The sequence below is a fragment of the Calonectris borealis genome, chromosome 4 (genome assembly GCF_964195595.1).
Source record: "Calonectris borealis chromosome 4, bCalBor7.hap1.2, whole genome shotgun sequence".
NCBI classification, from domain to species: Eukaryota; Metazoa; Chordata; class Aves; order Procellariiformes; family Procellariidae; genus Calonectris; species Calonectris borealis.
The window spans coordinates 776603-799545 of NC_134315.1; the positions used below are offsets into that span (position 1 = coordinate 776603).

Consider the following 22943-nt stretch of genomic DNA (forward strand, 5'->3'; position numbering starts at 1 on the left):
CGTCCTCTCCATCCGTCTTCTCTGTCCATCCATCCACGCAGCCATGCATCCCTCCGTCCTCTTCATCCTCTTCATCCATCCACTCCTCCATCTCATCCATCCACCTGCCCACCCCTCCATCCATCCACGCATCTGGCCTCCCCTCCATCCCCTCCATCCCCCCCCACCCTCCCCGTCCATCGCCCCCATCTCAGCCCCCGGCGTGGGGACAGCGGCGGGGCACAGCGGCTGTCACCCGCTGTCACCCGAGGAGGGGCTCAGCTGTGCCCGCGTCCCCGTCTGCCACTCGGCTGGGCCGCGGCTGATGGGAGCTGACAGCCGCTCCCGCGCTCGTTAGCGATGCTCTAACGAGGGGAAGGGGTGTCCACTCACTGGGAGCCTGAGCCCCTGCCCCTGTCCCCCCACAGGGGGATGTGGCTTTGGGGACAGAGGGGGACCCGGTGCCGTGGTGGCTCCTGGCCCACAGACACGTCCTCCAGCTCCCACCCCACGGCTGGGATGGGGGTGATGGCTGGAGGCGGGGGTTGGAGTGGGGGACCCCCCTCCCACGCTGGGGCTGGTCCCTGTGGGACCCCCCTTTTGCTCGGATCCAAGACCCCAGGGGGTGCCTTGGAGGGGGGGGGGCTGTGTGCATGTGTGGGACTGTGTCCCGAGTGGGTGCGTGGGGGACGGCTGTGTCCCGAGTGGGTGCATGCGTGGGGCTGTGTCCTGAGTGTGCATGTGCGCAGTGCAGTGTCACGGGTGGGTACATATGTAGGGCTGTGCCAGGGGATGTGTCCTGAGTGTGTGGGGCTGTGTCGCGGGTGGGTGTGTGGGGGGCTATATCGTGCGGGGGGGTGGCTGTGTCGCGGGTAGGTGCGTGGGTCTGTGTCCCGCGTGGGTGCGCACGTGTACGACCCCCGCGACTCCCGGGGAACGAGCCCTCGCCCCCCGTGCCCCTCCCACGGGGCTCCCCAGGGTTACGTGGGACGGGGGGAAAAGGCATCGGAGGGGCGGCACAGGGACCCGGGGCGGGCGGAGGGGCGGGGCAAGAACCCAGAGAGGCGGGGCGAGGCGGAGCGGGGCGGAGCCGGGAGTGTGGCGCGGGGAGGAGTCATGCTGGGGGGGCGTGGTCAGGGCGGGGCTTGTCCCGGCAGCGATGGCGTTGCTTTTCGGCGGCGTGGAGGGGTGAGGGGTCGCGCCGCGGGTGGGGGGATCCCCACGGGGCTCTGCACCCCCCCGTACCCTCACCCTCCCGGGTACCCCCAGCCCGGGGGGGCTGCAGCCGGCCCCCCACCTACCCCTCCTACCCCCCCCCGTGTACCCCCAGCCTGGGAGAGGGGGGGCAGGAGGGGTCGGGGGGGGGGCAGGAGCCGGTCGGGGTGGGGGGCCCGGCTGCAGCCGGGGGCCTGCAGCCGGGCCCCCCACCCCGACCGGCTCCTGCCCCCCCCCCCGACCCCTCCTGCCCGGTGCAGGGTGTGGCCAGGGACCGAGGGCAGTGGGGCGGCATGGGGGGATCAGCAGCCCCCCCCCCCCCAAGGGACCCCCATCCTGGTGTGTCCCCCCTCCAAGACCCCCCTCATCCTGGTCCCACACCCCCCCCACCCAGGGACCCCCACCCTGGTCCCACAAACCCCCACCCAGGGACCCCCATCTCGGTGTCTGCCCCCCCCAAAGGTCCCCCCCATCCTGGTCCCATAAACCCCCACCCAGGGACCCCCATCTTCGTGTGTGCCCCCCCCATCCTGGTCCCACCCACCCCCCCCAGGCACCCCCATCCTGCTCACCCCCCTCCCAGCACCCCCAAGGGCTGGTGGGGGTCCCCGGGGAGATGCAGCGCGGGGTGGGGCTGAGCGAGGGTCCCCCCCAACTGGGGATGGGGGGGGTATGGGGTGATGCTGGCAGCGTCCCCCCTCCTCTCTCCGCAGGGGGGGCACCCACTCCAGGGTGGTGGTGGTCTCCGGAGATGGCCGAATCCTGGCTGAGACGGAGGGACCCTGCACGAACCACTGGGTGAGCCGGGGGACGCCCCCCTGCCCAGCCTGGGGCGGGGGGGACGGACACGGTGGGGGAGCCCTGGTTGTCCCCAGGCTCCTGGGGCGCTTGGGTGGGATGAAGCCACCGGAGAAGGTGCCGGGGTGTTGCTCATGGGACGTGGCGAAGCTTTCGGCCGCGTGGGACCCCCGGGGATGGAGCCCCGGGGGGGTGTGTGGGGGGCTCTAGCGTGCCCCCCCCTCGGCTCTCAGCTCATCGGCTCCGAGAAGTGCCTGGAGAGGATCGAGCGGATGGTCAGCGAGGCCAAGAGCAAAGCCGGGGCCGACCCCCAGGTCCCCCTCCGCTCCCTGGTGAGCCCCCCCGTCCCCCCCGCACTGCTCCCCTGCGACCGGCATCCTCCCCAGGGGTGCTCCGGCTGCGCGTGCCCCCCCGGGGGGTGACGGGGACCCTCCGGTGTGGGACAGGGGCTGTCCCTGAGCGGGGGTGACCAGAAGGACGCCATCGGCAAGCTGACGGAGGAGCTGCGCCGGCGCTTCCCCCACCTGAGCCAGAGTTACCACATCACCACCGACGCTGTCGGGGCCATGGCCACCGCCACCGACCACGGTAGGGGACAGCGAGGGGGACGTCCCGGTGCGGGGAGGGGGGGGTGACCGCGCGTCCCCCCTCCGCCGGCTCTGACCCCGCAGGTGGCATCGTCCTGATCTCGGGTACCGGCTCCAACTGCAAACTCATCAACCCCGACGGGTCGGAGACGGGCTGCGGCGGCTGGGGACACATGATGGGTGACGAAGGCTCAGGTGAGGCCGGTGGGCAGGGGGTGGTGGGGGGCACCGGGGGGGGGTCTCAGCCGACTCCGTGCTCCCTCCGCAGCCTACTGGATCGCGCACCAGGCCGTGAAGATGGTGTTTGACTGCATGGACAACCTGGAGGTGCCGCCCCACGACGTCGGCTACGTCAAGCAGGCCATGTTTGACTACTTCCAGGTGCTGCCGGGGGTCCCGGGGGGCTCTGGGCTGTGTGCCAGGGCCTGGGGGGGCTGCACACCATGATGGTGGGGTCTGGGGGATGCTCCAGGCTGCACACCGGGATGGTGGGGTCTGGGGGATGCTCCAGGCTGCACACTGGGATGGTGGGGTCTGGGGGATGCTCCAGGCTGCACACCGGGATGGTGGGGTCCCAGAGGCTCCAGGCTGGATGGTGGGGTCCTGGGGGGGGTCCCCTGTGCTGGCAGCCGGGCCGCGGGGCTCACCGGTGGGTTCCCCCCTGCTCCCGGCGCTGCAGATCTCCGACAGGATGGGCCTCCTGACGCATCTCTACCGCACCTTCGAGAAGTCCAAGTTTGCGGGATTCTGCCAGAAGCTGGCGGAGGGTAGGGAAGCCCCGGGGGGGGCGCAGGGGGAGGGGGCCGTATGGGGGGCAGCCTGTCCCTGCCACCCTCCGTCCCCGCCTGGGGACTGTCACCACGTTGCTGTCCCTCCTGTGACGGCTCCCCGGACCCGATCTCTGCCCCCTTCGCCCCGAGCACCCTCCACCCTTGTTGGGGGACCTGTGTCGGTCCCCCCCACAGCCCAGCCCAGCTTGCAGGGGTGCAGGGGGGGGTCCCAGGTCCCCATCCCACTCCCCCCCACCCCGTACCCAGGTGCCCAGGCTGGGGACCCGCTCTGCTGCCACATCTTCAACAAGGCTGGCGAGGTCCTGGCTCGCCACGTTGTCGCCGTGCTGCCCAAAATCGACAGGGTGAGAGCTGCTGGGGATGGGGAAGGGGGTGCACGGGGTGTGGGGGGGGGTCCCGGTGCCAGCTCTGACCCGCTGCCCCCCCCGCAGAGCCTGTTCCTGGGGGAGCTGGGGCTGCCCATTGTCTGCGTGGGATCCGTCTGGAACAGCTGGGAGAGGATGCGGGCGGGTGAGCAGAGGGATGGGGGCTGCTGGGGGGGGGGGTCCTGCGGTCCCCCGTAACCCCGACCCCGTCTGTGCCCCCCCAGGGTTCATCCGCGTGCTGGCGCAGGCGCGGGGGGAGGCTCCCGGCTGCGTTTTCTCCCGGTTCAGCCTCCTGAAGCTGAAACGCTCCTCGGCGCTGGGGGGGGCCCGCTTGGGCGCCCGGAGCATCGGCCAGGCTCTGCCCTTGGACTACGCCGGCAACGTGGACGTCTTCTACACCCACGTCTTCTAGCCGTGCCCCCCGGGACGGAGGGACCCTCTGCACGCGGCGGCAGGGGCTCGGATAAATGGGTTTTGTAATTTGGCAATAAAAAGGTTGCACCGCCCGAAGGGAAATGGGCCGGGGGCTGGCACGGGGGCGACGGGGCAGCGTGGGGCCGGGAGCGTGGCCACGGGGAGGGGAACCGGCCCCGGCGCAGCCTTGCTGGGTGGGGAGAGCTCCGAGCCGTGGTGGGGCTGCCGGAAAACGAAGAAAAACGGATCTTGATGGTTCCTGTTCGGTGCCCGAGGAGGACGGGCTGCAGCGGCCGGGTCTGGGGTGCTGCCCAAGCCTGCCGGCGGCTGAGCCTGCCGGGCGGGCAGGGAGGGGGTCCGGCGCTCGGGGGTGGCTGGACCCAAGCGGAACAGGAGGGAGGAGGTGCTGGGGAGGAGGAAGAAGAGGAGAAGGAGGAAGCCTTTGGGCTTTAATACCCAGGGTGCACGAAGTCAGCGGGGTGCGGGTACCTCCGGCCAGCGGCCCTGGGGACCATGGCGAGGTGCAGCCCCGAGCAGCGGCCCCGGCGCAGGGGAAGGCTGGGGCTGGTCTTCAGTTAAAAGAATTAAAAACCAGGACAGCCAGGACAGCGTCCCAGCAAGGCTCCTCCGCACGCCAACGTCCTCATCCAGCACAGGATGAAGCCCTGGGCCGGGCGCTGCGGTCTACGATACCCTGCGTCCAGCCGGGCGAAGAGGCAGCAGGAGAGGCGGCGGCCTCGATGCTGGGAATCCTCTCCCCTGGCTTTCAATTTTTTTTTTAAAATTTTATTTTCTCGGTGTCAAATTCCTGACCAGGCATAAAGCGGAGCCGTTTCCTCCTCCAGCCGTTTCAGGCTCTGCCCAGCCAGCTCCGCGGCAGCCCCAGCCTCCGGCAGAAGATGCTGGAAGCCAGCGCTCCCACGGCCCCGCAGCAGGGTACCACCACGGGGGTGACGGAGGAAAATCCTCCAGGAGCTATCCTGCCGGGACCGAGACACCAGAGGAGCTGGTGTTGAATGGAGACCTTACCCCTTCTCCAGGCAAGACTTCTGCACCGCTCAGTTCCAAAAAAAGTTTATTTTTAATAACGCATTGTCTGAAATTTACAGCACGTCAGAGGGTGGGGGTGGGTTTTTTTGGTAAGAAATCAAATAGAAACCAGAGAAAGGGTGGTGGCGGGGGGGAAAACTGCGCTACCGCTACAAAAGAAGTTTGCCCAGCGTACAGCTGCCCTTCCCCGCGCCCCGGCTCACGTCCTGCAAAGCCCTGGGCGCAGCCGGAGCCCCGGCGCGGAGGGACGGCGCAGGCGCTGGAGGCACGGGCTGTACCGGGAAACGGGAGAACTGCACCCAAACCAACCCGTACCTCTGGGCAGCAATATTTAAGATGGGCACCTTCAACAGGCTGCCGGCTCCAGCTGCGGTAGTGTCGGGGTTTAGTGCTGGTTTTAAGACCGGCAGCCAGCGACGGGACATCTGTTGAGTTACAGAGAGCAGCTGAGTTAAATCGGCTCAAACCTCCGCTCGCCATTAGTGTTTGTGGTCCAATAACCCCGGGCCCTCCTGCCGAGCTCGCCGACGGGCGCCGGCGGCTTCGCTGTGCCGAGCTAATGGAGACGGAGCAAGCCCTCGGCTATCGAGCGGCCATTAGCTTCCATCTCTGCAAACCCCGCAGGGATCTGTAATCCCCCTCCATTAACTACTCCGTTTAAGTAAAGGGAATACTGGAAGTAAGTGCGCCCGGGAGGTGAGATTTACACGGATGAGCAAGAACTCACCCCCAACGTTACCAGTAACTATTTTAATGGTCAGGCTACACCCCTCACCGAGAAGCCCCTGCTTCCTCTGGATGCAGATTTCTGACCCGGGCTCTCCAAAGGAGCCCGCCAAGCACGTGATTTAAAACACCAGAGGCGCCCGGGGCTGCGGTTCGGGGAGCTGAAGCCCGGCCGGCTCCTGCCGATGGGGAAGGAGGCCCCCAAGAGCAAGTTCACCCGACAGGCACGGATGCTGCTCACCAACGGATGGATGCTGCCGCTCCGGCGGCTTTGCCTGGAATGCCACCGCCTCCAGAGCCTCAGCCCAGCCTTCGCGCCCTTTGCACGAAGACGCTGCCCATCGCCTTCTCTGTCTACGTCTGTGGGTGCTGCTGGGGGCTCAGGCTCGTCTCGACAGAGGATCCTTCTCCCGGGGAGGCTGCTTGACACCAACTCCTCCCCGCTCCACTCTGCTGAGAACGGGCTCTGATCGGTTTTTCTTGGATTTATTTCAATGAGAAATGAAGGTACAGACGCTTCAGAGCCACAGCCCATAGTGCTGGATAAGCTGAAGAGCCGGGGCGGGGGGAATTCTTTAAGGAGAAGATGTGTTTTGTAGGGGCAGCCCTTCCCTTGGGGTGGACGGCGGGGGTGGTGTCTGACGGGTCTGGTCTCCCCTAAGAGCTCCCGCAACCGACTGAGCCGGCAGGACTCTTGCCTACCAGCAGAGAGGCGCATGCGTTAGTGTTCCGCACCTATCGGAGCGCTGGGGCAGGCGGCTGCTTGGAGGGATTTAGGGTTTACAGTCTTGTTACACTTCACTTTTCCTTTAGCGAAAGAAATCCTGTTTAACGGAAACAGGGAAAGCCAGCGCGGCTCCTGGCCCAGGCTCGCTGCCTCTGGGGAGGGAGCAGGCGGGCAGGGGGATCCCTACAAATTCTACTTAAACAAGAAAACATGACTTTTCCACTAGCAGGTTTGAAGCACGCATCGAAACGGGCCTCTGAAGCAGGGGGAGTGCTGGACTCCAGGGCAGACCTAAGGGCTGCAAGTCCTAGAAAGCAAAAACTGCCAAAAAAAGGTGATAGACAATACAAAGGAGGAGTTTAAAAAAAAGGGGAGGGGGGGGAAAGAAAAAAAAAGAAAAAAAAGGTACTTGAAGCGTAGAGCAAGATTTTGCCACGTTGCAGCAACTCTGCTACGGCGCAGAGTCGAGCTGGGGGCCGATCCCCTCCCTCCTTCCCCCCCGCCACCTTCCCCCGGAGCAGGGACACAGTCTTTCCAAAGCCTGCCTTGACGGTCAGTACTTCACGCCGGGCACAAACTCCTTGGCATCTGGATTCAAGTTGCTTTTGCTCTGGAAAAGAAGAGGGAGGGGGGCCCATCAGCGGTCCAAATACCGGCACCCCCGCCAAGCATCGCTCCACGGACCCACACCCCGAGGATCCGTCACGGATGTTCTGGGCTGCCCCGGCCCTCGTGTCCTCGCAGGCACCCGCAGCACTCGAGATGCTGCTGAAAAAGCACCAGCTTGAAAGCAGCTCCTCCCAGGCTGGGTTTTTTTTTGGGGGGAAACACAGGAGAACCTGCTGTCTCTGTCTCTCCCTGTTCTTGCTTCGGCACAGGGCCGCTGGTGGATGTGCTGCGAGGTGCGAGCGGCTGTTTTATCCCCGCCCGCGGTGAAGCAGCGCAGCCCGAGCACAGTCAGCAGGGCTGGGCCAGAACAACCCCCCCGCCGCGCTGGTCCAATCAGCCCTGCGGCAAATTCCTGCTTTCAGGGATGAAAACAGGCATTGCCTTCACGCTGCTGCTCGTCCAGCCACCCAGAAGGTTTTCACCACTCTAAACACCTATATAAGCTCGGGGCGCCCAGCACCCCTGGAGCGGACCTGGCTGGTCCTCCCGTACCTCTCCAGCCTGCCAGGACACCCCAGCTCTGCCCAAAAGGCAAGAAAGGTCCCGGCTTGCTCTGGGATAGAGCCCCGCTCACATCCAAGTGGCAGCTCCATCCCACAATTTCTGGAGAGCAAGTTGTGCAACTTTCAGGGTACGTGGCTAAAACGAATAGCCTTGCAGAAAACTCCAGTCGTCACCGGTGCGTTATCACCAGCTCTTGCCCCGACACCCCACTGCCAGTAAGGAAGCCCCCCATGGAAATCCCCCCTGCTTCCCCGGCCAAGTCCTCTGCTCTTCGCCAGACCTCGCAGCACGTTCTCCGAGGTCCTTACCAGAATGTCCTCTGAACTGTGGCCGTCGCCAACGGAGAGCCCGTTCAGCTGCTGCTGCAGCTGCCCCATGCCCTGGGGCAGGTCGCGCGATGGAATGAACCAGTCCTGGTCTTCTTCCTCCAGCATCTCCTGGAAGCAGCGGTCGAGAAACTCCTGCTCCTGCAGCTCCTCCTCCACCTGCCCAAACACACCCGTTAGTCGCAGGAACAAACGATGCCTTTTCCGCACGCCGTGCCCACCTGGTAAACGCAGGGTCTGCAACGTGCCTACCTCACCCCGGTACCTGTCCATGCCTCAGAAACACTACGGCAGAGCCAGGGCTGCATTTTAAACCTAGATGAAGAACACAGCTGTGTCACCTGCCTGTAGCCACCCCCAGGAACTGCAAGAGCACAAAAACTGGCACCTTTTGAGCGGAGCAAAGCCGTGCTCAGGCATCGCTTCCCGGCCGCTGCAGACCGCCGGGGAGGGGAGATGCAGCCTGCAAACTCATAGCACCAGGCGAATCCAGAAGGGAACGGGATAGGATTTACGGGACATCCCGATGGATCAACGCACGCACAGGATTTCAGGCTGCCGGGCTCCAGCAGAGCTTGCTGCAAAATGAAGGGGATGGCTAACAAAGTCACAAGCGGGAAGCAGTGCTAGACGCGCGTGTTGCTGTGCGGATCCTCTGCCACGGAGCGCTGCTGTCGCCCTGCCAGCCCGCATTTTGCTTTCTCGCTTCCCGTGCTTCTCCGGTTCGCTAAACCGGCTCTGCTCAGCCCCCTCGGCAGACCGGTGCTCTGCCGGCACCGACGCAGGGTGGCAGTCGGCTCCCGTCGAGCGCACCACGGGTGACGCCATCTCTGCTGCAGGAAAACTCCTCCCGAGGCCGAAGAAAGCCACGGGACCTGGCTCGGGCTCCCGGCGCGGGGGAGCGCAGGCAAAGCGAGGCAGGAGAGATGGGCAGGAGGGGGTCCGGGGTCCCATCCTCACCCTCCAGCAGGCGCGTACCATCAGTGGGTCGCATCGACCAGCTGCTCCCATCTTCCAGGCTGGTTTTCTCTGGATGCTGACTCGAGCAAAGCAAGCGAGGCAGCGAGCTGGGCAGCCCGCGCCGCCAGCGGCCTCCTGCTAAACAGGCACGTGGTCCCCAGAAAATGAGCAGACGGGGCGACAGCCAAAAAACAGCACGATTTTGAGCAGCTGTTATTGAGTCCAAGAGGGCTGAGTGAATCCATGAACCACAAAATGCTCTGAAAAGCTTTAAACCCTTCCATTTCACCAGAAAGCAGAAACTACAACCGAAACTGGCTTCCTGGGGGGAAAAGGGGAGCTCTGCAACCCACCGCGCCCCGTACTGCGGCCCCTGAGCTGGGGACGGGCCAGCAGCCCCTGCCACCAGCGGGTTATCGGGGTCCCACTGCCCCACCACGGCTTTACAGAGACCTGCCCCTCAGAATCGGCTGGGGAAGGTAACCCCTACAGCGCTAACGACCTTCAGGTTATTCACAGCCAGTCCCTGCCACATTTTAAATCACATGCGGGAAAACCCCTTGCGAGGGTTGTGAAAGGCTCTCTCACGGTAACCAAGCCTTGGACGCTGTCTCCAGCCTCAGCTACTGGAGAGCTGCTCTCCACCAGCATTAGAAACCAGTTTGGGGCAGGGGAAAATCCCCTTTACTGCTAGCAAACCATACCATCGCTATCCTCAACTGCGTTTCCAGAGGCTGTCCTTGAAAGTACATGCTGGCATAGCATGTGAAAACAGGGTATTTAAAAAAAACAAAACAAAACAAACACCCCAGGACCGCTGGCTCGCCCTGGCAGGTGACGATGACGATGACTGCCCTGGGATCCTGCACTTCTACAGGGCGCTGGACGGAGCGAGCCCGGGGCTTTGGGCATCTCGCGACCCTTCAAACCCAGGTGAATATTCCCCCTCCTCCGAGCCTCGGCCCAGCAGCACCCCGTTTCCCTTCCCACACCAGCGCCTCTTCGGTGCACGCAGCGGCCATCGGGGCCAATGCCAGTGCTGGCTGCGCGCCGGGGACGCGGTGACGGTGTCGGTCCTGGACCAGGGGACAGGGAGGGAGAGATCCTGGACACGCTCACACCTGTACCTACCTGCTGCCCCTCTGGCCAGAAACCATCAACTCCTTCGCACTGCATCGTGACAAGAGGAGAGAAAGGGTTTAGTACTTGCTCAGGGCTCTTCCTTGGCTCCCTGCGGTATTCCGTGCAGCTCTGTCACCTCCCGCCCCAGGCTCTTCTGCACCAACTCGCCCGCTGTCAGCACAGTTTCTTCTCAGCACGAGAGCCCACCACTCCCTTTTTGCCCTCCGGGATGTGCTGGCTCCGTGCAAAAAGGAACGTCGCTAGCATAAATAAGGGAGGACCGTGCCAAGAAGCTCGTGGGTTTCTGAAAACACCTGCCTGTCCCCTTGCTCAGTGCCCGGACGGCAGAAACCCCTGCGGGGGGGCGAGGAAGCAGCGTGGCTTCCGGAAGCTGAGGAAGGTGGAAGAGAAAGCGGGTCTGGGGGAAGATTCAACCCCAGATCTTACAGCAGCCCCAAGCCACTGGGGCTTGCACGTGAAGGCGGCAGAAGCCACCATCGCCACTGAAAGGGAGGTGCCTGCTGGCCCCCACCCCGTGCCCCCATCACCGGCGTCTCATCCTCTCCCGGGAGCACTCGGGAGCGACTCCGGCCAGGGAGCAGAAGGCAGCCAGACGAGAGGCGCGAGGCGCAGCGTCCCAAGCCAAGCCCCGTGAGTAGCCATGCCGGCCTGAGGACGGCTTCTTCCAGGAGCGCTGCCTTCCGACGGACGCAGATCCCGGCGCAGGACAGCTCTCCCTGCTCCGGCTGGTGCCCCCCCAGCAGACACATGGACTTCAAAGCCCTTAAAGAGCGACTCCAGCTCCTGTGCGAACCACTTTCCCCCGAGCAGCGTTTCACCTGGAGGTGGACGAAGGGCTGAGCTCCCAGGGCATCGCCAAGGAGTTGAAGTGCAGAAGCGAGGGCTGGCAGACCAGGAAAGCACGGGCGAGTATCTCGGCGACACCGTGCCCAGGACAGGGAAGCCCTGAGGTCTTGGCTGCGTTTTCCTCCCTCCGCCTGCACATGCTCCCCTCCGCCGTGCCTCGGCCGCCGCTCCTCCGCCCCGGGGACGCTCCCTCCGGCAGGGAGCTGCAGTATGGTTTGCTTTGCACTTTGCCTTCATCAGGTTTTTAATCAAGACAGCGCTTTACAAACATTAACTAATTAATCTAGCACATTTCCATCAGCACAGCTGCTTGTGGGGGCCGGCTGCTGCCTAATCACGTCATGAAATAAAACAAAAGCTTTGAGTCACAGCCCGCTAACAATTGCTAACGTGACGCGGGGCGGCAGAGGGCTGCTGCTGCACACTCACCAGGAGTTACTGTCAGCGGGCGGCTGCAGTTCCCTCCTGTGGGAACGAGACTTAAGCATTACCATATGGAGATTTTCTGCTGAGAACACCAGTAAAGCTGATGAAATCCTCCTTTAGTGACCAGGGGTGTGGTGGGGACGTGAAATCCCTCTGCCCGGCCTGCCCGCAGCTCCAGCAGTCCCTCCCTGCCGGTCTCCTGACACCCCGGCGATGGGAGTCTGGTGCTCGGCCACGCTGGTGGGGATGTTTCAGGGAGGGGACAAGTGTCCAGGAGACTTCAGATTTCCTGCCAGTAGCACAGCTCAGCCAGCTGAAGGGGCAAGCTCCTTCCTCGCCCAGTTCAAGCTGGCTGACTTCTCTCCAGCTACTGGGATGATGGCAGGAGGGACCAGTGAGCCTCCAACAAGCTGCCTCGTGCTGCCCTGGCGTTTGGAGGAAGACCCAACGCAGAAGCACGAGGAGGACGCTATGCGGTTGCTCCCTCTGCTCCAGCTCGCAGGGTCACATCTTTATTCCACAAGCAAGAGCTGCTCAAATCCCACCACGATCCACCAGAAGCTCTCGAGAGCTTAGCTGGCCGCTACGGACCCAGCATCTGGTGGCCAAGGCTCCTACCAAGCGGTCTGGCTGCTCCAAGCGTATTTGGGACCATTTCACTGAAATGGAGACTTCTACCCAAAATGAGAGGTACTAACTGCAGGAACTCATTGCTGAGATAGCCAGGCTCCAAACGCTCTCAAGTTTTGAGCACTGATTTTTATACTGGTCCTCTCCTTCCAGCTGAGCACGCGGAAAGCAAAGCTGTTATCACAGCAAAGCACAGGAGAAGATGAAGGTGCCATCACTGTCCCTCTGAGAAAGATCTGAGAGGGTCAAAGGCATCGCGAGGGTTTTTTTCTGACTTTATCCAGCCCATGTCCTTACAGGCAGATCCAATATAAACGGGATGACTCTGCCCTTGAGCCGAGAGCCACCGTCTCCATGCAGGGCCCGCGCCGGCGTGACTCACACGCACTTCATGGTGCCCATCAAAGGACACCTTTCCCTCTCCCCTACCCTGGCCTCAATTTTAGCCACAGAAACGCGGAGCTGGCAGCCACCCTCCCGGTCTTACCTGTCTGTTGAAGTCTTCTTCGTTCTCCATCCACATGTACTCTGCAAAGGGGTTGTTTTCCTTTTCATCGTGGCCATTCACTACTTGGTCCTCTTTGGATTTGGGACTGGACGCTGTTGTACTGGCGAGGTCGGAGCCATTCATCATTACTGTGGGAAGAGAAAGAAGGGGGTGAGGGAGCTGCCGGGGACCCCCGTGCACCCCAACCCGCGCTGGCCACCCAGCTCCCAATGGACGCTCGCCACTGGCCGTGCTGATAGCTCACAGCTCAGGCTGCCGGCACAAGAACCTGCTGCTTCCAGGCTGCTTTTTTTCAAGGCACAGCGCTATTCCCAACTCCTCCTCTCTCCTTGAAAGCGCTGGAAACAGCATTACACACCTCCCCGGCAGTGGCAGCGTTTATTTTTCATGGTTTTGACCCGTCACAGATAGTCAGAACGTACTTGGTCTGGACTTAGAGCAAGGGGTGACCTGACCAGCAGCTCCTGGAGAAGTTGTGAACAGGGCTTGGACAGGCACCGGCACCCCAAACCCCGTCCATCCATCCGATTTATTTTAAATCTGCCACAAAATACACCAAGAGACCACAAGTGGGTTATCACTGCAGTCAACATACCAACACCACAGAAGCAGATTGCCCCCTACCCCAAAATACCGAATTTTTTGGCAGAACATACGCACGCCAGTTCGTGTCCCTTTATCTCTGCTGTAATTTCTTTATTTTTAGAGGGCATTTCGCAAAAGCCTGTTGCTTTGCGACATGAAGGCTGCCTTTTTCTAAAGCAGGCATTCAGAGTCCCAGGAGCATGGCTTGAAGCAAGACAAACCTTAGGGAATCCCAAAACTCGCCTTCCGAAAGGCTCCCGGGAGCAGACGGAGAGAACACGCAGACAGATAAACAAGACAATAATACAATAGCAAAATCCTACGGAATAGCAAAACGCGGACTAAGGCCAGCACAACCCTGCTGAAAAATGTCCGAACATCACGTAACGACATCCCAGCTGTATGTTTTACTCTCCCCTGGTAAAGGCTTTATCTGGAGCTGAGCTGCGTCCAGCACCAGCACAGCCCCGGGGCACAGGGATGAACTGGAGAGCATCCCACAGGAGCAGGGGCTGGAAAACGCTTCTTGGGATGACTGGCAGAAGCGGGTTGGTTTAGTCTCAAGGAGGACGAGAGCCAGGGAGCCCCGCACAGCAACCCTTTAGGTACAGAGGGAGGTTGCAGAAAAATCGGCCTTTTCTCCTTGTGGATACAGAGGGTTTTTCGGTTTTTGCAGCAGTAGAAATTGGATTTGGAGGGGGGTGAGGTTGGGGAGACCAGTAGTGACGATGGGAACCAATACCCTTCGCAGGGGGACAAGCCTCTCCCCAAAAGTTTCAGGGAACAGTTAGCGATGGGCACCAGGGTGGTCCAGGTATGCCTAATCCTACTTTAGGAACACAAAGACAAATTAGACGACCTCTCAGAGCCTCCGCGAGCCCCTACAAGGCTGTGAGAGCAAGCAACACCCCCGCCGGAGCCCGGTCTTTTCTGTCCCCCAGCTCCCATCAGATCTGCATCCCAGCAGCCGCTCCAATCCCCCGGGAGCAGGGGTCCCACTTTACTCGTTAAATGCAGCCTGCTGTAGGGGCCAAGCAGATTATTCTTATTTTTGGGAGGAATCTGAAGCACAGAGAAGTACACGACCTGTCGCACGTTACTCTCTGAAAAGCATCCCCGCCGATAACAAAGGCGCGCAGCCCTTGCATACCGACAGCAGCACAGCTTTAACACGGCTGCTCCTGGGCAAAGGAAAAAGGGGAAAAAAGGGGAAAAGGAAGAGCAGCCAGCCCTCAGGCTGCCTGCAGCCTCGGGACGCAGCAGCAGGCCACACTGAAGCAGCCTTTGCTATCTGCAGAGAAGCAAGAAAGGCTCCGAACCGAGCACGGAAACGTAAGCGGTGCCAAAGCCAACACGGCGGCTCTCCCGCGATCAACGAGACTTATTGACGACAGACAGCTCACGTCTGGCAGGAGGGAGTCGCAGGGCAGGCGGGGGGGGAACAGAGCTGCAAAGCAAGCGAAAAGGCATGAAAGGTTTGGACGGGGGAGCTCTCCCTCCTTCCCTGCCTGCTCCTCTCGCCGCCAGCGCAGACGTTTGCACAGGCAGAGCCCGGAGCTCAAGGACACGCGGGTTTTGAGGAGCTGGTGGGGTTCACTGCTTACGTACAGCGTCCAGAGCCGGGTCCTCTGCACAGACAGGCAGGATCGGTGCCGGGTCGAACCGAAAGCCCTCCCGCTGCCCGGCTGTAGGTCAGGCAGCTGCTGTCAAGAGACAAAGCCAGGCGCCTGTGCCGGTCCAGCGGCTCTGGACCAGCCACTGCAGAGAACAGCTTAGCTGGAGAAGCAGTATGAGAGAGGAGGGAAGGTTTTGCAACGTTTAATTTTACGGTTTTTATGTTTGTTTTTCAAAAAAAAAGAAATAAAAAGCTTCCTCTCCCTCCCCAAGTCTCCACACTCCTTACTAATCTGGCTGCAAAGAGACCTTGCTCCCGTGGTGCCAGCTCTCGGCAGAGCTTTGCAGCTCTTGCTGAACAGCAAAGGGGGTTTTCCCCGAGCGTCTGGCGTGGGTGAGCCGGGACCCGCAGCACGGCCGTGGGGAGCCGTGGGAGGAGGAGAGGCAGAGGAGGGCGGCCTGTTGTGGTTTGGGAGCAGAGACATGAAAGGATGGCTTGTGTCTAGTTTCCCTCCCAGGTTTATAACGCAGCAGCAGGACTTTCATCGCGGTTCCCGTCGGCAGGACAGGTTTTTCAGGCGGATGGGGAGCAGCAAAGGCAGCAGCTCTCAGCACAACCAGATCGCAACAGCCCTGAGCGCTGCCAGCATCCCAGCATCCCTGCAGAGCCTGCAGCCCCTCGGCCATCCACACGTCCCACTTCAGTGCCCGGAGCGAACCGAAGGGCTCCCATGGGGCAGGCAGGGTCCGGGAATGCCGGCTGAGCTCAGCTTCCCGATTTTGGCTTCCACCATCCCCTAAGGGGCAGAGGGAGAGCCCGGGACCCCCGGCTTGGAGAGGCCAGCACGGACATTTAAGTGTCTCGGAGCGAGACAGGAGCCCTTCTGCAGGGCGAAGCCCCTGCGCTTTGCTGGGAGAAGGAGCAGGCAGCAAGGAGAGGCAGGCACGTCCCTGGCGGGGGGGGGCTCCTGCCTGCACATCCACTGGGAATATCCTGGGTGAAAAAAACTCACCGAACAGGAAGACAGGCACCCAAATCTCCCGTCGGTGCTGGCATGAAGGGCAGCGGATACCCAGGGGCAAGGGTATATGCACAGGAGCGACCTATGTGATGTACCGCTTCGGCAGCCCAAACACGAAAGGGAAAAACAAACCCAACCAAGGTGGTTTTTTATCTCCCATTTTTCACAGGTGGGTCTGAAGGACCCAAGGTCATGGTTTTCCCCTATCCGCCGGCACTCGGAGCATGCCAGCAGTCCCTCGCAGCAGCCCCGGCCATGCGGAGCCATCCCCGCCTGGAAAAGCGCCTTCCAAGAGTGCATTTTCCAGTCTGGCCGAGCCAGGCTCAATGTATGTTTTGGTCTGCGTGTTATTTATCTGAGTCACCGGAGCAGCGCTGTAACTGTCAGCCTGTTGACGCTCTACCAAGTACGCACAGAGCCAGGGTAATTTTGATATATTGCTGAGACGCTGCAGCAAGCTTACTGCTCTGAGCCATGGCGCCCCATTAAAACTAAAATAAATAAAAAAATCTGCTTTCTTATAATGAAAGCTTCTTGGACTTGTTTCTGCTTTCCCCTGGAAAATTAAGTAGATTTAAAAAAAAAAGTAATCTTCAACCTGGGGACTGAGAGTCCAGAAAACACATCCAGAGCACACAAACCACCTCCCGAGAGCTGCATGACCTGAGCCGGAGCACAGCAAATCCCGAGGAGCTACGGCAAATCCCGAGGAGCTACGGCAAATCCCGAGGAGCTACGGCGTGTGGCTGCCTGCAGGGCAGGGAGGCAGCCTGGGAGGTCCCTGCTAGTCTTTACAAACATCATCGTCATTCTTAATGCTCCCAAACTCGCCTGCGGCTGGAACAGCAGCCTGGCAAGGTAGGTTTCCTTCAGAAAAGGTACTGGACAACACGAGCTGGGAAACAGAAATTCAGCCCCCATTTGGTATTTGGGTGATGCTTAAAGGGATGATGCTTTAAAGCTACAGATTTCACGGGACCTGACCCCAGCTGGGGCTACCAGGAGGTCCTGGCTCCATTAGCCTGGAAATTGTCACCGAGGCAAATTAGCACAAGTGACCGAGACATCCGAGGGCCAACTAATGAGCGCAGCTTGCGCAGGAAGATGCCAACACAATACCACCGTCCCAACGCCGACCGCATCCGAAGAGGATGGACTTTTTTCAGAGGAAACATCCACGTTTCTGTGCGGTCGTGCCTCTTAACCCCTGCGCTGCTGCGTGGTCCGGGCACAAGGCTGGGCATCGTCCAGCCCTGCTGCAGAGCTCTCGGCAGGGCTCTGAGCATTACCTGCCCTTCAAAGCCAAGGGGGAGAAGCGGCAGGCGCGATGCAGGTTGTGACGGCGGCTCAGCGCTGCCCCCAGCCCCTCACCTGGTCCCTTTGGCAGCAGCGGACAAGTCCTGCAGCTACCTGTCCTCTGCCCACCTCCCTGCCTCCTCTGCCTGCACTGCCGCGGTCCGATCCTGCACGCACCGCGCTGGTGCAAACCCCGCCGAGGTGATGGGTTGTGCGTGCGAGACACGCTGCCCTCGCTTCAGAGCAGACGCTGCGAGGCCAGGCGGGCTCCCTCATCCCACCGGGCTCCCGCTCCTTGGAATTACAAAGCAGAGCAAGAGCAAGGTCCCCTTGTCACCCTGTTGAGACGTTTGATGCAAGGAGGGCAGAGACTTTGTGAACCCGAGTGGGCAGGAGGTGGGGAAGGACGACTCAGAGCGGGAAGCACCCCAGCGCGGTATAAAAGGGGGCAGCCGACCCCGAGGGAGCTGAGACAGAGGAGCGAGCGTGAGAGGACAGCAAGCGCAAAGGCGCAGGTACCCGCCGCGCCGCAGGAGGAGCGCAGGGGGCGAGAGCCCGATGCAGAGGAGGAGATAACGCAGGGCGATGCGGTCGAAGCGGCAGGGAAGCAAGCTGATCTCGCAGGCAAGCATTCTTCCAGCGGCGAGCCACGTGCGGAGGGAAGGGCAGGCAGGCAGGGCTGCGTGGCCGCCTCGAGCGGGCCGGCGGGCTGCGGCACCGTCCGTCGGGTGGAGAGGGGTAAGGACAAGAGGCAGCAGGCGGCGAGATCGCGCTGTGGTTGGAATGAGCCGTCCTGGGAGGAGAGCGTACACGCAGGAATGCTTCAGGCTCCTGCGACGGAGCAGCATAAGGCATGGCGAGTTATTAATAATCTGGATAACGCACTTCGATACCCCAGAATTACACATATGGTTATCTGCTCTTCCCAGGCAGGCCGTTAGACCGTTTCCTTACCCGATTCAGGAGGGTACACACGGCAGAACGAACCAGGGTTAGGCACAGCAGGACTGAGGAGCTCCCGGGAGGCAAGATCCTTCGCGAGTCCCGCTTCTGGCCGGTTTCTGCCCCTACGAGAGCGTCCCTTTCTTACGCCAAGCACGGCACGAGCTGCATTCCTCCCCTTCGCCCCCAAAGAGTTAACAAACAAGCCGGCACCAGACAGGAGAATCGAGCACAGCTGCGCGCTTGGCTCAAGGCGAGGGACATATGGTCCTCCTTACCCTCCCAGGCTGGCGCGGCCAGAGCCAAAACCTTGGCGGAGGCTGCTTCGGCGGGGAGCGCCGGGTTACGTGATGGAGGAGGCTGGCCGGCCAGGGCTCCCAGCTCTATAAATAACTTTGGGAATCATTGTGTTTGCAGACGGGCTGGTCGTTCAGCAGGAAAACCCACCCAGCGCAACCCAGACTTCAGAAAAAAAAAACCTGAGCCCTTCTTTCTCCCTGCACTTTCACGGCTCCTCTCCCTCCCGCCTGCCCCGCAAGCGCGCAGGAGCCCGGCTGGGTTTGCAAGGGCTGGCACCCCGAGGGGAGGCGAGAGGTTACCGCTGCGTCCCCAGGCCTGTGCTGCTCACCCTCATCCCCGCTACGCTTTGGGTTTGACAACAATCAAATTGCCGAGCATTCATAAAAAGAAACCCACTATTTTTCCCCCGCCTCAACCAGTGCAGAAACGCCTCCCGCAGAAGAGGCATACTGGCGCGTGAGCAAATTGGTTTGAAGTCCTCGACCAGAAGCCCAGGACTGATCCATGCCCAGGCAGCGCTGGGGCAAGGCGGGGAGGAGAGGGCTGGATGTTTTTGCAGGCCACCTCTCAACTCCTCCGAAGCAGCAATTAGAGAAGGGCCTCATTTCCCAAGAGTCCGGATTCTCCCATTTCAGCTCGCACACGTACTTCTCGTGCTCCACAGGTCGATCTGGTTCAGCCCCACTTCCAACGCCCTCGCTCCTTCCACCAGCTTCTCCTCCTGGCCACCTGCGCCTCGCACAGCAAACGCAGAGATTACCTTGCTCTAATCTCCGTTTACAGATAAGGTCTCCGCACCTCCGAGTCCCAAGCTGCACTTTTTATCTCCCAACCGTGTAGATTTTTCCAGTAGCCGTGAGCGTTGCCAGCTGCCCCGCATGGCACTTGCGATGTTCCCCCCTCTCTGCTGCCAGCTGGGTCTCACCGGGTGTGACTGGGTCTGGCTTTTTCTGCTAGGCTGCAATCCGGCTCAGCCCCAGCCCACGCTCTATCACCACCCTGACGTCTTTAAAGTGTTTTTTTTTTTCCCCAGGCTTGTCCTTCCTATTATACCGGCGCTTCAGGTTTTATTCCCTACCACCGACGCCGAAGCGCTGAGCTGGCGAGCTGCTGCAGACCTTCGGGAGTCACCCAGCGCTCCCCGCTGTCTTCAGCCCTCTGTAATTAGAGGGCGTTAAGTCTTCCAGGTTAGTCTGGACTTCTAATGTTAGGCTGGACTCCTGGTACTCCCTTCTCGCGCTTGCTGGGCTACTGCGGGGGGGTGCCAGTCCCTGCTCGCAGCCCGCAGCAGATGTGGAGCTTTCCATTTTCAGATATCTCAGTTGCTGAGGAACTGCATCCTATTTCCATCTCTGATCTGGGGGATAATCTCATCCTGCACTATTTTAATCTGCATCCACAAGAACAATCCCCACTTTACTCAGGCACAAAACGCAGTGCAGCCAGATCCCCCCGTCATTTTGAAACCACCAGAAACATCGAGCACGCTTTTGCGCTGTGTCCAAGAAACGCTTCGAAACCTCATTCCAAATTCATCCTAAACACCGCTCTTCACTGAGCTACTTTTAATCTCAGGCAAAGACGACACGTTCTGCACTTGACAGCTCACAAACGGGTCCTGCTGCTCGCCAGGATTAACGCTGCGATACGCTGCAGCGGCGCTACGGCCAGCCAGCACCGCGCCTGAGCCCGCCAGCAGCAGGGTTCTGTAATTTCTTTATGGGAATTGATCACAGAAATTTTAAAGACTTCAAAACAGAGCATCCGTCAAGCAGCACCTTCCAGCTCCCCGGGCAGTCACGGCCACTTCTGCTCTGGGAGGGGAAAACTCCTGACGGGAGCCGGGAGACGCTCTTCCCACGGACACGCCGCGAGCTTCCCGCACCGGGACATCCACGGGGCAGGGCAGGGACAGCGTTCCCTGCCTGAGAGAACCCAGGGCAGAAAAAGCCAGCGGTGCAATTTCTGCAGCAGCAGCGGCTGGAAACACAGTCCGGGGCAGCAAACGGAACGCTCGGCCAGGGCTCTCCGGATTTGCAGGAGCAGCTTTATCTTTGTTTGTGCCGGAGGCCCGACACGGAGGCACCTTTCCAGGCACCTCGCCGTGCGTGCCCAGTACTCGCATCTCGGGCTTTGCCCGTGCCCTCCACGCCATCGCTTTCACTCTGAGCAGGGTCGGGGGAAGCACAGCACGGCGAGGCCGAGAGGGCTAAGGCAGACGTGACGATTCCACCCGTGTTTTGGGAGCTTGGGTCTGCACCTCGGCAGCTGGACCGCACTGGCTGTGGCTGCTCCCTCCCTTGGATGGTAGCACCGTCACAGCTGCCGGGGCTCGGCACCCTTCTCCGGGCCACCAAAGCCTGACGAAACGTTCCCCGTCAACACCAAACAAGAGCGGGCGCCGGGCAGGCCGGCTGGCGGCTGCCTTTCAGCAGCCTGGATTTCGGCTGCTGACAACAGTGGCGTGGGTCAAATTAACACCGGGGTAAGGGCCGGCGCGATGACAGCTCCGGGGACAGATGCTGTCCTCGCGCAGCTGCGGTCCCCAGGGCGCTGCAGACCGGCCAGCCCGGCCTGGCGGGTGATGGATGACCCGGAGGTGAACGGCCGAGGGTCTCGCTTCACCGTCCCGCGGCCGTCTGCAAGGGGAAAAAACCCTGGCTTTAAGGGAGGGGAACAAGCCTGCTTCCCTCCTCGGCCGCTCGCTTGCGGAACAAAAGCCTGAAAGTTTGCATGGAAGCGCAGCTCCCTCTCACAGCGCGCTCTGACACACCATCCACCTGCCTACGGCTGGTGTTTTCTGCCCGTCTCAAGTAAGTTCACGGGGAATCCTGCAAGGACACGTGTGCATCTTAGATAGAGCGTGCACGCACGCCTGGCTCTTCCCTACCCAGCCTGGAAAAGGGCTGTCCCCTCAGCTTGCCACCCAGGAGCTCTTCAGAGGGAAAAACTGCGGACTTCTTTGCGCAGAAAGGAAACGCGGACATTTTCAATGCAAGATTGTAATACGCATTTTGATCTCGAGCTATTAGGAACCGAACAAACACAACCAAGGGTTTCCCGCTGCCTTTTCTGTGGCCTCCATGGCCAAGGCTCACAGAGGAACAAGGATGCGGATCAGCCGTACTCCAAAGCGACGCAGAGCCCCGCGTGCATCCCGCCAACCAGTCACCACATCAGACGCGGAAAGAAGTTTCCCTACCTGGCTGCGATGCTCCTGTAGCAATACCTGACTTGTCACTGCACGCCAGGCTGAAACCTGAAGAGCCAGCACGTAACAAAATACCTGAAGGGCACAAGCCAGGAGCCGGCTACGCCGTGCCGAGCCTGCCGGTGCCGCATCCCGTCCCCCGTAAACACGGCTGGCGGGGGCAGGCAACCTCCTCCCGGCCCAAACCCACCCGTGTGCTGCATCCCGAGCCTCCGCGGCACAGGCTGAGCTAGGTTTTGGTTATTATTTTTAAGGTAAATTTGAGAAACCAGCTACCGGTCACCGCCATCTGCAAAGACAGCACGTTGTGCCGCCCGCCTCCGGGTTGGGGGTCCGTGCGGGGCCGCCGTGCCCGTCCCCCCGCGTGCTCCGCTGGAGCGGAGGTCGTGCCGTGGGAGCGGGTCAGAGCGGGTTTTGGGAGGGAGAAGCCAACCTCCCCCTGCCCCATGGCTTTGCTGAACGCTTCAGGGCCGGCAGCACGCTCCCCTCGCCTGGCCCCACGGGGGAGAGGGGGCCTGGCCCAGGCAGAGAGAAGCCCGGGGACTGTTTCGGGAGCCCGGGGCCAGGAGAGGACGCGGGGCAGGGCAGCGGGAGGGCGCCCGGCTGGGTCCGGCAGGGCCCCTTTGGTGAAACCAGCCAGGAGGGACTTCTGCCGGTCTCCCCGACCGGGGCCCGGGGTTGAGTACCCGCTCCCGGGCGTTCTCCGCACCCGCTTCACCCTTCTGGGGAAGGAGCTGCTCCAGCAGCCCCGCGCTGCCCGGTCTCCGGCTCTACCCGGCCTGCGTGTCCCGGGGAAGGAAGCTCCCCCAGCAACACGCGGCACCTGCGATCCGGTAACGGACCTGGAGCCCAGCTGCTCCCCCGCCGCCGGAGGAGGGCTGCCGGAGCCCGGTGGTTGCGCTGGCAGAGGTGCGAGGCGCGGCGCGGGCCTGCGAGCGTCGCCCAGCCGGGCCGGACTGGGGCCTGCCGGGCCTGGGCCTGCGCCCGCCGGCCCCACAGCCCCCGGTGGTCGCCCCGAGAGGCCCGCAGGCTGCCGGGGCCCGGTGGGCCTGCGCCCCGGGCTCGTCCCGCAGCCCCCTCCCCGCCCCCGTACCTGCGGGCCGGGCCGGGCCGGTGCCGCTCCGCGGGCGCCCGCCCTCCGCTGCCGCCGCCGCCGCCGCCGCCGCCGCCGCCGCCGGACCCCTCCGCTGCCCGCCCCGCGCGGCGGGGACACGCCCACCCGCCCCGCCCTAACAGGACCTGACATCCCCATTGGCCAGACCCCCACGCGTCTCCGCCCCCCCGCGCTCAGCTCTAAGTTCGGTTGGGC

At 61.9% G+C, this 22943-nt stretch overlaps 2 protein-coding genes across 3 annotated transcripts; one reads left to right on the plus strand and one right to left on the minus strand.

Annotated features, from left to right (window-relative positions):
- Nucleotides 1-1101: 1101 nt before the first annotated feature.
- On the plus strand, nucleotides 1102-4241 carry NAGK (N-acetylglucosamine kinase). 2 transcript variants are annotated; one of them, XM_075148319.1, is made up of 10 exons: nucleotides 1102-1167; nucleotides 1908-1992; nucleotides 2226-2324; nucleotides 2439-2580; nucleotides 2664-2774; nucleotides 2848-2960; nucleotides 3259-3346; nucleotides 3617-3714; nucleotides 3802-3880; nucleotides 3960-4241. In XM_075148319.1, exons 1-10 carry the CDS (start codon nucleotides 1139-1141, stop codon nucleotides 4145-4147), a joined length of 1032 nt encoding a protein of 343 aa, XP_075004420.1. In that variant the 5' UTR covers nucleotides 1102-1138; the 3' UTR covers nucleotides 4148-4241. The 2 variants fall into 2 exon arrangements, with proteins under 2 accessions (XP_075004420.1, XP_075004421.1); XM_075148320.1 differs by lacking the exon at nucleotides 3802-3880.
- A 966-nt stretch (nucleotides 4242-5207) lies between these two features.
- Nucleotides 5208-22820, minus strand: PAIP2B (poly(A) binding protein interacting protein 2B). The gene is made up of 4 exons (XM_075148321.1): nucleotides 22728-22820; nucleotides 12644-12792; nucleotides 8134-8310; nucleotides 5208-7262 (listed from the first exon to the last, which is right to left on the minus strand). The coding sequence occupies exons 2-4, from the start codon at nucleotides 12788-12790 to the stop codon at nucleotides 7206-7208; spliced, it is 381 nt and encodes a 126-aa protein (XP_075004422.1). The 5' UTR covers nucleotides 12791-12792; nucleotides 22728-22820; the 3' UTR covers nucleotides 5208-7205.
- Nucleotides 22821-22943: the final 123 nt, after the last annotated feature.